We start from the raw sequence: 15,798 nt of genomic DNA, 5'->3' as shown, positions 1-15,798 counted from the left end.
TCCGGAGATGTGTCATCACTGTTGAAAGTTTTTTTTTGGAAATTGTGAGCGAACTCTCAAATCAGAGGGGTTCGTGAGGAAGTTGAGTTCCGAACTGGTGACGTACAATGTTTATCGGTTATGACACTGTTGGTAGAGGAGAGACGATTGTTTTACAACTCTGTGTTAACCGTTATATGTTTGATGTTAGACTTTACATCGGTCTGATTACCGCCAGAAGGCATTTGTTTTTGAAGACGGAGACATTCTGTTTTGAAAATGCTAATGTTAATTCTTTGACTGAATTCTCCACTTGAAAAGAGGCGCATGCGCTTGAGCCTAGCGGAAGTTGATTCTTTCAGTGAAGCTCATTCTGCGTGCAGTGCCCACACGTGAGTGCAAAAAAAAATACAAAAAAAATATCACTCATTTTATTGAGAATTTGACGTTGAATTGTGAAGTATATTGGTTGGGAAAACAGATGTGTGTTTCTGTTTCTTTGTCGAACTTAAGAAAATATTGTGAGTTGCCATACTCTTGATTTGGAAATTATGTACAGACCGATTTTCTATATTATGAGCTTGATTCGTTGTTGAATAATGCGCTGGAAATTTAGTGTTTGGGTAGGATAATTGGTAAAAGGCCAGTTTTGGCAATAAAAGCGGTATTCATTTTAAGAATTACAATCCCGGGGTTATTGAAACTTTTATAGAAAGTTATGTGTTCAAACGGAAATGTTATGTTGTTTAAGGAATATTTTTGTTTATGTCTGGAAATGTTCGATGGTTTTATTTTTAATTTTGTGGGAGTTCACAGATGTTACTGTTGTTTAAAGAAATATGTAAAGGGTTATGAAGAAGTGATTAGAAAGATTGAGCCAGTCCGAGGGACTTAAGTGTATACAAGGGGAACTAGTTAGAGAGACTGAATTGCGATTGTTGTCAAGGGCAAAGGTACTACATATGTGTGTTTATTGCTGCTGAGATGATTTGTTGAAATGTGTTGGGTTTGGTGGTATTCATATTTACCTATTTAAATGGACTTGAAGTTGAAGCTTTGTCCAACCAGAATGCTAATACATGGGTAAACTGTCATTCTCTGGCGAGTGATATTAGGTGCATTTGTAGATTTCGGAGCCAAATTTTTATGTTGAAAATAAAATAGTACTAATGGTTGATAGAATTGTAAAGGTTGTAATTGTAAAGAAAATCTAGTCTGTGACTGTTGGTTAATGGCTAATGGTGAAAACGTGGAGGAAGTGCATTTTGCTCTGTCCTGAGACAAAGGAGAGTCCAGGAAGTTGAATTTGCAACTATGGCAACGACATTGGCTAACAAACTAGCACACCGACAGGCGGGTACAGGCTAGTAAAGGAATTGCAGCTTGATATTTGAGATCCAGGATGAGTAACCGCATGACGCATGCGCAGATGGAAGTTGAGAAATTTACAAAGACGCAAATTTAGAGAAATAGATACATTTGGAGCGAATTTTACATATTAATTTGGTTACTTTTGAAATATGTTACGTGATGAGTATTTTGAGACATTTGCTAACAAGGTTTTTGTTTGTTTGAGGACATTTTAAATGAGTTTCAGAAATTCCGAGGAAAGGTGGGGGCTACAAAAAAAAAGTCCCGTTACGATGAGTTTTACAAAGGTGATCCCAGAGGGTGTAATTCTGCATAATTATGTGAGTATTAATGGTGAAAGATGTGTCCGTTTAGATGAATTCGAAGTTTGGTGGTTTACGAATGTATGATTTAACATTTGTTCTAAATCCTAGCCAAACAGGGAGGTAGGAGCCTTTCAGACCAGAACTTGTATTTACGAGCGGAAAATCTGTGGTGTGTGATGGTCTCCATAAAAATGCAGAAATTAGACCCTGGTTCATAAATTAGTTCTAATTGGATTGGAAAAGTTATACTTTAGCAAAATTAAGTGAATAGCTGGTAAACGCCAACCATCTGTGTTGTTTAAAAGAAATGAAAAAAGGTTGAGAGTTTTTGCTTTGTTCCAGAGCGCGCTGTTTGATGCGAGTTTGAAATGCGCGATTGTTTATTTGAGTTGATTCACTAACAAAGAGTAATTGAGATAGCTGGTAAATATAGGAATATTCAAAGGTGTATACATTACATGCTTTGATAAAACTTTTGAGGAGTTAAAGAATAAGGTTTTGTTTTACGGGTTTATGTTAAATTGTGAATTTAAAGGTTTAAAAGAAAAAAGGAGTTTATATTTTCTTTTGTCTTAAGGGCATGGTACAATGTTTTGGGATAAACAGTTAGGCTGTGATGAGGTTGTTTTATTATGGTATTGGTTCATGAAGAGGGTTATGATAATTTGGTTTTGAAATAATTTGGGAAGACTCATTAAGTCTGATAAATTGTGGTGTGATGGTTGGAACGAAGTAGCTTGTTCTGGACTGCAGCCAAAGCAAGTTATGAAGTTCTACCTATCTAACCTATATAGAAATATAGATGGGGTATAAGTTTGGTTAATGGTTACATTAAGAACATTTTATGGTCTATGTTTTATTTTGTTTTAAATTCTGGTTTAGGGTAGTGATGCTAGTTTTCTACATGTCTTGGAAAAAGAGAGAGTTGATTTGGTGAATTTAAATACAGGGAAAAATTAAAAGGGAATCTGAAATTTGAAGGTATTCATTTGAACTGTTCCTAAAGGTTTTTGAAGAAAAGATAATAAGAGACTAAAAGTTGAGGTTATTCGTAATTTGGCTGTTTTCTAAAAATAGTTTTATTTTATACAAATTGGTTCAAAGGTTGGTTGCTTCAGTGTAAGCTTGTTAATTCATAAAAGGGAAAAGAGTTAAAATATTTACTGATAGTTAAATACATCATTGGTGTTACATATGATTTTGGGAAAGGTATGGAAACAGGAAGTTTCTTATTTTCACTTATAGAACAACTTGCTGTATGCAAATGTGGAATTCACTCTAACAATTATGATTATTCCACAGGGAAAATGCTAGTGCTGATACTAGCTGAAGCAGTTTCTAGATTGCCTGAATGCATTGATGAACTAACTAGAATATGTTTTTGATGTTGATATGTTTACAGGAAGTGATGAGATGATGTTGCTATGTCCGGATGAGCCTAACTTGACAAATTTGGGCTTACAGGACTCTTTTGAGGAAAATTGTTGTGTGACCTTGATACAACATTTGTTATGGATTCTTTAAGGGAAGCGCAGGCTTCTTAGAGAGGAAGAGATGACGTTTAGGAATTTATGACTGACTGATGACTGACTGATCTAAACAGAGAGTGACTATGGGGGTTTTATGGTTTTATGAATTTAGCTTCAGTAGTTTGGATTTGTGATAGGATTGTGAGGGTTTGATATGATATTGCTGAGTTGAAAATATTGGACTGTATTTAACCCAGAGTGAGAATTTTGTTTTGTTTGAGTATATTTGATAAGAATTACAGAATACAGCGGACAGATGGAGAAAGGAATGGAGATTCGAACTTGGACTAATCCACAAGAAAATGCGTTTTGGAAAAAGGAAGGATATGAGAATAAAAAATGGAGGTTGTATGGTCTGCATAAAACATTTATCTTGAGATTTTGCTAAGTTAACACATGGAAAGATCATGCCTCTACAGTTTGTGTGATATCAAGAATGCATCATTTTAGCATACAAGAGGATTTGTAATGGATGCATAGTCATTTTTTTGTTAATATTTCATATGTGGGACAAGTATTATGAGAAAAGGAATTTAAACACGATAAGCTTCACAGTTAAGGTTAGAGAAACCATTTGGGTATTGATAGATGGATTTTGTAGAGTTCAATTTTTGGAGAAGTGATACTGTTTAATGATTGTTGATGGGAAGAAGTTTTAGACTTCTCAGGGGCTCAGTGATCAAGCTTTTGTTAATTTAGATTATTTTCGATGGGATTTTTCTTTGAGGATATGTAATGATAATGGGTCACACTTGTTTAAGGAAGTTATTTTGGTGTTGATAGGATTCAAAATTGTGTTAATCACTTCAGTTGAATGAGAGAACAGAACTTTGAAGACGAAGTCAGACGACAAGAAGTCAGTTACCTTTAACTCTGTGAGAATGTGCTTGTTTATCACTGTGCAACCTTTTTGGAGTCTATTTTGTGTGAGATTCACAGGCAGGTGAAGGAGACTATTCCTATGACTGGACTGCTGCATGATTTGATACCAGATGACTGGATCGTGGTGAAGGACCTGAAACGCCTGGAGGAATCCAAGGTGGACGGGGCCATACCAGATTCTCCTGACGACCAATTCGGCGGTTAAGATCGAGGGGAGAGCAACGTGGATAGACGCTAACCATTGCGTGCACCTTGTCTGGAGACGGAAGCAGAGGATACGCGTTCTGCGTAGTACCAAGGAATTTCCGAGCTGTGCGCAAAGTGCAGTGTTGTTGAAAGTTGCCCTGAGCAATTTGATCGTCGTTTGCAATCGATTCGACTAGACTACACCGCCTGACAGAAGTTTGCCTACATCCAACTAAAGATGGCATCAGTTCCGACAACCTGGACTTTGTGGTGTACGGGGTACAATGGGTTTTGTCTTGAGACTAGCATTTCTTATGTTAATGTTTGAATTATTTTTCTTAATTAACTGTTTGGGTTTATGGAATTGTAAAAAATAAATAAAATATTTTGGAATTGTCATGGAAATTTTGGAATACAGTTATAATGTGTGTGTTTCATATATGAGGAATGTGTTTTAACGGAAGTCTAAAGTTGATTAAGAGTCAACTACATTTGGTAGAGATGCCATTTGCAGTTTTATAACTAGGAGACGGGAAGTCTGGGTGACCTGAGAGAGTTCTTGTCACCTGGGGAGGAAGAGACAGTTGGTCTGGAGACAAATGTGGATTCAACTGTATTGTTATTGTGATCTGCTGCTCTGACCCTTCCTGTAGACTTGTTTGAAGTGGCCCACACAAAGGACAGTTGACCATTTGACTGGTGAACCCCTGTGGTTTTACTATCTACTGGTTTGGGGAGAGAGGCCACAATAAAGAACCGTGGGAACTTGATATGAAGTCACTGTCACTGAGCAGTGCTGACCAATCACAGAGTTCAGAATAACCATTTGATCTAAAGTTTATATAAGGCAGGGTTTTGGGGTTGTTCTGGATCACTCTGGCGAACGACCTGTGGCTAGCACCTCCTTCGTTATGACTGATCACAAAGTACTTTGTTAAATCATGATCTGTATAAGCAAAATAAATTTATTGTAACCGCCATCTCTTGACTATTCAAATCTACACAGTGCCGCTAGAATTTTTCCATATCAGTCATTCTCAGACAAAACGCTCTCAAACCAAACGCCATCATTCTCGGACAAAACGCTCTCAAACTAAACGGCGTCATTCTCGGACAAAACGCTCTCAAACTAAACGGCGTCATTCTCAGACAAAACGCTCTCTAACCAAACAACATCATTCTCAGACAAAACGCTCTTAAACTAAACAGCGTAATTCCCAGACAAAACGCTCTCAAACTAAACGGCGTCATTCTCAGACAAAACGCTCTCAAACCAAACGACATTCTCAGACAAAACGCTCTCAAACTAAATGGCGTCATTCTCAAACAAAATGCTCTCAAACTAATCGGCGTCATTCTCAGACAAAACACTCTCAAACCAAACGACATCATTCTCAGACAAAACGCCCTCAAACTAAACTTTGTCAGAATTGTTTGTCGCGTGTTGATGACGTTTATGATTCTTTAGCAAAGTTTGTTTGTAGTATCCATGGCAACCAGAGGACTACACATGGGTGTACACGAGTGAACTAGCTTGCAGAAAACAACTATTTCGTATTATATCAAAAGTAAGTTTTCTTGCTGTACCAGTTAACAGAAACAACACCATGGTATTCACTTTAAAAGCTGTTACTTTAGCTAATTCAGAAAGCTAGTCAACAGCTCCCTCATCTAGCTAGCTTTGACAAAAAAAAATTCTGACAAAGTTTAGTTTGAGAGCGTTTTGTCTGAGAATGATGTTGTTTGGTTTGAGAGCGTTTTGTCTGAGAATGACGCAGTTTAGTTTGAGAGCGTTTTGTCTGAGAATGACGCCGTTTAGTTTGAGAGCGTTTTGTCTGAGAATGACAGAGATTTTTCTGAGACTGAAGCCATTTCGCCAAAGTCTGAAGACTTTTGGTCTGAGACTTGACGCCTTTTCGTTTGAGTCTGACACTTGAGTCTGAGATCTGAGGATGTCCTAAAATGAACACCATACCAAGGACGTTTAGAAAACCTGGGACAATGTAAAGCAGGATTTGCTACTTTGAGGTTCACTTGTATGTCCATTTTACCCACTGAACTGTCGTTATTCAACTGTGACAAGGTAAATTCGGTTCTGCAATCAATGACCCCTTTGAAGACAGTACACACTGCCAGTGGGTGACCGAGTCTGACTCGGAGGCTAACGTCAAAACAAGACGCGGTCTCACTCAAATCCTTTAGCTAAAGATATGAGTAACGTTAGGCTAAATGCTTGAAAATATCACTAGAAGGAAAAACTTAAGGGGACGGACCCACCCGCAACCGACGCAAGCAAGCACACCCTACAATTTCCCCAGAAATTGTACCCTCTCTAGTTTAGCTTGCTTTGCTGAGCTAGAACAACGACGGAGACAGATATTCAAGTTTACAGTTTCTTTAATCCGACACAATACTTAAGCAGTCAAACAAAAAACATGAAGCAAAAAGAACAACGTATAGGCCCTGCACGTATAATACTACAGTACTAATAGTATTGATTTTTGTAAAGTTCACATGTATCTGCTTCTTCGGACTCGTACCACATTCTGACAGTTTTCTGCAATGCCGTAAGGCCGATTTATACTTCTGCGTTTTTACGGAGACGGAGCCATTTTAATTCAGACAAAGAAATTACCTCAGGGGTGCATTTATAGGCCACCTGCATATTCATTTATGGGAGGAGGCAAGGCGGGGTCAGTGGCTTGTTCACATGCAATCAATCTCACATTGATTGTGATTTATAAAGGAAACGTGTGCAGGACCTGGCGTATGACCGGTTTTATACGTGTGAATATTTCTGTGTGTAGGTACTTTTCAAGTTTTGGCCATACGCCATCTTCTGGTATGTAAGCTGTGCAATCTTTTATACATGAGGCCCCAAGTTTTTATCTGAATACTTTTGTGTACAGTTAATTTTAAATATCTGCACACCTTTAGTAGAGGAACAGTGTAGTATTTAGCATCTGAAACATTAGTTTTTCTGATTAAGACACTTACTTGCAGAGCCAGTCATTGATTCCTCTGTCAAAGTGACTACAAGGGAGACAAAATATGGGAGAACTTAATATCACATAAATGAACATTAAGATTATTTATTAATGTTAGGAGATGTATTACTGTGTACACACGTTTCAGCAAACACATATAGCATGGTGATGCATTTTGGGGGTTGAGGTGGGTCAAGGTGGTCCAGTCTGGACACTGTGTTGATGACCCCAAACATGACAGCAGCTTTGACCCAATCGTACACCAGGTTATAATACGCCAAGCCAACTAATGGGACACAGCCAATCAAACAAAAAGAGAAACAATAAAACAGGGATGAATTACACCAAATATTACCACCTTAAAAAATATATACTTAGATACAAGTGTTTCTCAGTCAATCTGCAGATCATTTGAGTCAGTCTGTGGTAGCAATTTATAGTACCTAAACACCCCAATTTTAGCTTTAACTTGCCCCTATTTTCTAAACAAAATGGTGAAAAGTTGTGGATGGGGGAGACTTTTCATTAATATACATTTTGGGGCTTCCTCAAATGCTAAAAGTGATTTGAGGAATGCTTTTTTGCCAATTTTTCCAGAGATACTTCCTTCCATTGTTAGGCCTTTGTTGAATTAAAGGGTAGGCGGAGGCATATCCAGACAGCTAGCATTTACAACTTTTAGAGCTAGTTAAATTAGCTAGATTAACTAGTTATTTAGATATGTTGTTTATGTTCTTTAAAGCAATGATAAATAACCATGCGACATCCGTAGATTTGATGCACCTTGCCTCCCACTTTCACAAGAGTGCCAGCTGCATAAAATACCAGATTTTGTACAACCCCATTAATCCCAGGTGAAACATGATTTCTTCACCTGGAGGGAGCATTCTTATTTGAGTCAATACATGCCTGTTGTTTCTGGTACTCATTCTTTAATAAAATATTATATAAAAAAGCCTAAGAAAATATCAAAATAAATATATTGAAACCAAGTTTTACGCATTAAATTTGTGAACAGCCAGTAAAGAAAGGAGATTCAAATGATCACCACATCACCGAAACCCGAACTCAACGATGGAGTCCCAGAGGTGACATGGAATTAAAAAATAGTATTCGTTTTAGTAATAGTTTTGGTATTTGTTCCCTCGTTTTAGTTAAATACCCTTGTTTTATGTCTATACATTTGATGAATCCCTCTTCAATACCTCCCCGTGTTGTGTGCATCTTACCATCTTCAATTGCACTATGGCGAGACTATAGATGACAACACAGAGGCCAACAAATACAAACTTTGTATTGTTAACTCGGTACAGCTTGAAACTTGAAGTTATTCACTGTAATTCCTCTGTCATTATTAGCTCTTGGTGGCATGACTATAAAGTGGACATGTTGATGTGTGTTCACAACAGAAGTTGGAGTGTGTTAAACTAGAAAGGGATCGATATTAGGCTATGTGTCTTTATTAGGCTAATGCTAAATTTAGGGTCCATGGGCCGACCGAGGCTAACCATTGTAAAGGAGTTGTAATACAAATATCAATTGTGTCCTTGGGCAAGGCACTTCACCCTACTTGCCTCGGGGGGAATGTCCCTGTACTAAGTCTCTCTGGATAAGACCGTCTGCTAAATGACTAAATGTAAGAACACAAACTTTATTCTTACAATCTAGCATGTTTCAATGTGTTATCAAACATATGTTCAATCCATAGTTTACTAGTAAACTCTTAAAAAAATGAATTAGTGAATTTTGAGTTTTGTCTAAACACATAATAAAATAAAAGTATTGATTAAACACATTACAAAGACTGAACTATGTAGTACTGAATTGTGTAATTAGAGTGTTCAACAGTTTTTCAATATTTTTGTGTTCAGGATTTTTGGGGCGGGGCTGAAACCATGACGCAATGGAGGCACTGCGCATAAGCTTTTATTAAAACTAATGAACTTTTATTTATTGATAGCCTAACGTTATTTGGCAAGTTACATATCGATAACATGCTACTCTAGCTTGCTAATTTGCCTAAAACAGAGATAAGAAAATATCATTTGGTTGCAGACCGAGGACGAGATTGATTCCCGGGTAGCCGGTCAATGTCCTCTGAATTTGATTCTGGCTCTGTAAGCTCACATTTATATGTCTGTGTAAAGCCAATCCTGCTAGGAGCATCCATTTTGGTTGAAGTTTTTGTTGTAGTCAGAGAATGTCTAATATGGGGAGAACTGCCACTCTCAGGAAACTTCCGGCTTCTGAACTGGTTGCAGTTCCACTCTGGTTCCATATGAGGGCGCTCACCAGTGAGTGCAGAATGAATGGAGGTCTATGGAGCTATACCCTCAAAATCCACTTTTCTCAGAATATAATTTTTTGTCTAGTAATTTTAATGTTGCATTCGAAAGAGGATGCAAAGAAAACACACACTGCTGGGTGTTAGATTTGTTAAAAGTTGCTTTTTTGTTCTAAAAAGCCTTTTAAAATGTCAATGACGTCATACAATCAGCATTCATTATCAGAATTCTAGCATGTTAGGGGCAACAAAGACTCACCCTGTAAGAAATCGAAAGGACACAAGCAGGGATGTAGTGGAGGCTAAACGCACGTAAACGCCATTTACGCACCTCCCGAAATTCGGAAATGGCGTTTACCCACCTCCAAAGTGCGTTTATCCAACTCTATATAGCGTTTATGCGCGTTTACGCACCTCTAAGTTCCCTGCGCCTTGTATTCTGCCGTTAGAAGAATCCTAAATAAATTTGGTGTCATTTTAAAACACCAAAGCCTAATTTTCATATTGATGAACATATAAACGCTGTAGTCTGAATCATTTCATCTGCGCTGTATATGGTCTGTGACCCTCCAATCAATGCGTGGCGGCTGCGGCGGCGACACCAATCAGAGTTCTGTTCCATAAAGCGAGTTTACCGAATAATAACTCAATCACAATCATAGCGTGTCATTTTATTTTTATGAAGCGGTGGATGAGGGAGCTTCTATTGTACACGATTTAAAGGGAACGTTGTTTCTGGAAGAAGTCACGTGGCCTTGTGCATTGCTTTTGCCGTGGTGGATGTATGGTCCATGTTTTACCTCTCGGGTTGCTTAAGAATAGGGTGCACGTGCAATTATCTTGACTACTTAAATCTGACTTGAATTAGTAAGAGTGCGTGAGCTGAAATTGGCCTTTATGGAACCGCTTTAGCCCCGCTTAACTAATTAGTCTAATGCAAGTCAGGTTTGGGACTTTAAGTCTAACTTTTTTGAGCGGCCTTTATGGAACAGGCCTCAGGATCCACAAAGTATGTAAACACATACACGTTGTGGCAAGGCCGTAATCATAATATTCAAATTCTAATATTCAAATCTGGTCAAAATGTCACCCCCAATATATTTATATAAAAATGTAAATGTGCTACGCTACGACAGGCAACCACGCACGCTGTCCGAAATTAGCATTAAAAATGTAATTCGTCCCCCCAAATATTGACTCCATGGCTACAGCCTTGCGTTGTGGATTAGCCTGCCTGCCTACCTGTTCGGAATGGATTTATTAGCCATGGATATCAGGCGAGTGCCATCGAGTGCTCTCACTCCCACAGATTCCCGCAAAAGGCCTCAAGTACAGAGTACGATCAATTTACGTTTTTAAACGTTGTTTTGGTTCGCACAACATCGCATTAAGACGGACAAACGCTAGCCTACTATTAATAACGTGCTTTCAAATACGATGATGCAGGTACAAGCCAACCTTCCCGGTTCCATCTAAATAGGCCTAATGAAACGTAATAATAAATAAATAATAAAATTCAGAGTTTACCCACCTCTAATTTTACCACTAGCCTACACCACTGGACATAAGTACTCGTTCATTCAACTTTCGACCTATAATCCATGTTGAACTTGCAAAAACTACAATCAAATCTGAGATTTCTCAACGACAATCAGGAGAAAGAGACAAATTTAGCCGTCTTGCTCCATAGACTCCCAATCATTTTGCACTCATTGCCCCATGCCGGCGATTACCCCCAGTGGAACTCTGGTGGAACTGCAACCAAATTCGGTACAATGGGGTTTAATAGTGAGTGGACAGGCTCTCCGTAGACGGGCTCTGGTTGTAGGCTAACCTTTTTGTTATAGCGGTATTTGACCAGTGCCGCCGCTCCCACAACGCGCATTACGTGCTGTGCATAGGGCACCAAGTGCTGAGGGGGCACCAAAAATAGCCTAATGAAAAATCATCATAGTCTTAATAATTATAATGCAGATATTATTTCTGTATATAAATATTAGGAACTTTTTAGGCATGTATATCACAATACAGGCAGAACACAAGATATTTAATTGCTCAAGAAAGTAACGATGGAGACCGCCCCCCCCCCCCCCCCCCCCACACACACACACTTAACTTCCCAAGCTCCCCATGGGTGCCCTTCCGTATGGTCTGTTGGATTGTGCCTGACGAAGTTTGACAATAGGCTTACATTTACATTTATGCATTTAGTATTTATTTTAGTATTTTTAGACACTTTTATCCAAAGTGACTTCCAAGAGAGAGCTTTACAAAAGAGCATAGGTCACTGATCATAACAACGAGATAGCCCCAAACATTGTGAGCAGCCAAAACATGAAGCATACATTGTGGAAAACCAAATAAGTGCCAAAGGGAAGAACCATAAGAGCATGCAGTTAAACAAGTTACAATTGAACAACATGAAACTCCCCACAAGAGTGTACCTGTAGAAAAAACAATCAACAGTAAAAATATTTCACAGCGAGTACAAGAATTTGTAACCATTACAACTAACCAACAAGAGCAACAAGTCTCTCAATACGAGTCATTGTGAACCTGGAGGAAACTAACATCAGGTCCAGCCAAGCATTCCTAAGTGCCGTTGTACTCCCGGAACAAGTGCGTCTTGAGCCTTTTCTTGAAGGTGGGGAGACAGTCAGTGTCCCTGACGGAGGTGGGGAGTTGATTCCACCATTGGGGGGCCAGACAGGAGAAGAGCTTGTGTTGGGACCGGGCGCTCTTGAGCGGTGGGACCACCAGACGGTTGTCAGAAGAAGACCGTAGGTGGCGGGGGGGTGGGGGGGTGGGGGGGAGGGGGGGGTGCAAGGCTGGAGGAGAGACTTGATGTAGTCGGGTGCAGTCCCGTTCACCGCTCGGAAGGTCAGTACCAGAGTCTTGAATCTGATACGGGCCGTGATGGGAAAACAGTGGAGGGAGATGAGGAGCGGGGTAACATGGGAGCGTCTGGGTAGATTGTAGACCAGACGGGCCCCCGCGTTCTGAATCCTCTGGAGAGGGCGGGTTGCGCATGCTGGGAGACCGGCGAGCAGCGAGTTGCAGTAACTTTGAGAGGACAAGTGCTTGGACTAGCAGCTGGGTGGAATGCTCAGATGCTCAGGCTAAGTCAACTTTTTTAGAAATAGCCTCGAAAAGACAGCAGGAGTCAAGAGCAGAGAAAAGAAAGAAGAAGAAACTGCGAGATGTCCATCACTTGCAGGAAAGTCCATGTTTAATCATTCTTAAATACGGGAAATGTGCGCTAATGTAATAGTTAGCCAACGCATACACCTCGAACTAGCTGACATTATTGCTAATGTTAGCAAACTCAAATGTGTCATAACTTAGATTCAAGCTTTTCTTTGTATTTCTAAGAACTACGTACAAGGAGGAGCACGTGGCCAAGAGGAAGATACAAATGACGAGCAACCATCTACAAGCAGTTCAGGCACACATCATTTCCCGCGAGTGGGTGTGGTTTCAGAGACCTCAGGGTTTGCGATCCAAGAAAACTGCAAATTATTTTCAATATTTTGACTTTGATTTTCAATACAGTTTTGTTACTTGGTGATTTTTGTTATCATTCAAATTTGGCTGTGTGGTTAGGAAGACATTTTTCTGTGGTGTGACAAACTCTATTTTATTGTCACTTTACAGGGACTGTAATTCACAGACAAGTGCATGAAAGGTGATTTTCCAATAATTTCCGGTAATTTGCTCAAGCCGACTTGAACTGCTATGAACTACTGTTCGTAGTAACATAGACATAAAACAAGGGAAAAGAATTAGTAAAACGTGCGCACGATTGAACTAAAATGAGGGAATGAATTACTTAAACATGGGCAAGATTTAACTAAAACAAGGGAACAATTACTAAAACGTGCACAATTATTATTTTTTGTACATGTCACCTCCGAGTCTCTGTTCTCAACGGATGCAAGAACAAGGTTTATTCCAGTACACAGCTTTTGGACTCCTTATAGCACAATCGCTGTGGTTGGTTTGTACTTCAAACAGCATACATCACAAAATACCTGGTTCGTGCATCGGTTGAGTTAGGATTATGGTGGTCATTTCAATTTCCTTTCTTTCAAGGCTTCGCAAACCTTAATTTACCACATAAAATGTCGCCTCATGAGGCTTAGTTGTTCAGTTTTGCTTTAAAGCTCAGTTTCCCAGACATTAATTAAGCAAAGTCCTAGACCCCACCCCAAATTTAAATGGAGATCTTTGTTGAATTTTCTGTCTTCTCTTAGTCTAGAAACCTATACTTAAGTAAAGAAATAACTAAGAATAGATTCAACTATTGGTATAACGTGTGACCATATATTTTGATTACAATTAATATGAATGCTGTTCATCATTATTGACAGTGATGCCGGTAACGCGTTACTAAGTAACGTGTTACTTAGTAACGCGATTAAGTCACGTTTTCAGCACGAGGGTCAAGTCACGTGTATATACATAGACCTACCACTCAGCGACACAAACAACAATGTAGCAGGAGAGAGAGAGATGCGCATTTTCGAGTTGGAAATACAATCACTATTTTGAGTATTTGTCAGCTAAAGATGGAAATATCAAGGTTCGTTGTACACTCTGTGCTGGTGGCGACAAAGTGCTATCAAGCTACAAAAACACAACGTCAAATTTGAAGAAACATTTGGAGTCGCAGCACTGCACAGTCAAACTTATAGAGACGGTTGTCAATAGGTGTGTTCGAGTTCATAACGCACCTATTTTTATGTTGAGGTGGCTGGGGTGTTGTCGGCAGCTGCTGAATGTAACTAATAAAGTAACTTGTAATCTAACTTAGTTACTTTTAAAATCAAGTAACTAAGTTACTTTTAAAATCAAGTAACTGTAACGTAACTAAGTTACTTTTTCAAAGTAACTGTGGCAACACTGATTATTGATGAATGTGCTTTTGTAAATGTTATATTGATACCTACTTTTGTTACTTACTACTAACTTCAACATACAAGATTCAACACACCAGCAGTACAAAATGTTTTTATTATTACCAATTCTGTTAATGCTCTCTTCGAACATACTGCGTCCGTGTATGTAATATAAGGCTTTGAATAAAATGTTTGCCCTGCTTGATCAAGATAATCGAATGCACAATAAAACCTCATACTTGGCGGACCATTCAAGGCTTATCATTATTTTGGAATTTAAACGTTTGGAGCTGATAAAAAAAGCACATGAATTGAATCAAGTTTTACACCTGCACCAAGTGTATAGTGCATAGTGCCTTCCAGGCCCGGAGTGGGGCCACTTTTCAGGCCACTTTTTTTATCATATATTGGATGATGCAAAAAGGCTAATATTTTAATTACATTTAATATTGATCTTTCAGGCCCAAGACCGGCCCACTTTTTTTTGTATACCAAAAGGCTAATATTTTAATCAAATGTAATATTTTGCTGGCGAATAGGTTGACAACGCTACAACGATATTAGCCGAATAATTGTGTGGCGGTATGCAAGAACCCATTGGACGTTGCGGCCGCTCATTGTTGGCTATAAGCCAAAAAATATCAAAAATCTGTTTTCTGTCAAAATTGAGATTTATGTTTTGTATAGTTAACACCCTAAACTTAATTGTAATGTACAAAAAGTATATGACTACTTAAAGTTAATTTCAACGTTTTTTGGACATGTTAGCTAGCAAGAGTTTCAAGCCATGTCAAATCAAATGCTCAGTTTGTCTGCTCTTTTGAGTGCTGCAGCAGCCCCAAACAACAATCAATGAAGTCAGGCTGTTAACCCTCGTGCTGCCTTCGGGTCACATGACCCAAAGGTTCATAACGAACCATCGTTGTGTTTACCCAATTTTACCTAATTCAAAACCAAATAAAAATAATTTTCTTTTAACCTTCGCAATGTGGGGGGTCTGAGACAGCCCAACGGTTAAAAGAAAATGCTTCACTTTGTTTTTGTATGCGGTAAAGTTGTCGCAATACGACGGTGGGTCACAATGACTGATGGGTCAGAACGACCCGAAGATAACACAAGGGTTAAACTTAAAAATAACTTGCTGAGAAGTTATTAATGTAAACAGATTGACAATCTGTTTGAAACAGTCGAGTTGAGTGTTGGTGTTTCCCTCATGCATCACAATAGAATTAGAATGAAATGGAGTGGAATCTTTGAATGCAGTTTTCTCCCTTATCACTTTTTGACACAGGTCAACATTAAAATGATGTAACTTCAGTTGTGATAAAGATATCTGATTGATCTAAACAGATTTGTATTCAGGAAAGTTTGTGGATT

General features: G+C 38.8%; 1 protein-coding gene across 4 annotated transcripts in view; it reads right to left on the bottom strand.

Moving 5' to 3' along the window:
• hhatlb (hedgehog acyltransferase like, b) overlaps nt 1-15,798 on the bottom strand; it is a 147,199-nt gene that overhangs the window by 79,564 nt on the left and 51,837 nt on the right. For all 4 annotated transcript variants that reach the window (XM_062480289.1, XM_062480288.1, XM_062480291.1 and 1 more), the window contains 2 exons: nt 7,381-7,525; nt 7,250-7,285 (listed from right to left, as the gene is read on the bottom strand). In XM_062480289.1, coding sequence (XP_062336273.1) covers nt 7,250-7,285; nt 7,381-7,525 — 181 coding nt within the window. The remainder of the gene's footprint in view (nt 1-7,249; nt 7,286-7,380; nt 7,526-15,798) is intronic.

Source organism: Osmerus eperlanus, chromosome 15, assembly GCF_963692335.1.
Source record: "Osmerus eperlanus chromosome 15, fOsmEpe2.1, whole genome shotgun sequence".
NCBI lineage: Eukaryota > Metazoa > Chordata > Actinopteri > Osmeriformes > Osmeridae > Osmerus > Osmerus eperlanus.
Note: the sequence above shows the minus strand (reverse complement) of the source record. Positions and strands in the feature narration are given on the sequence as shown.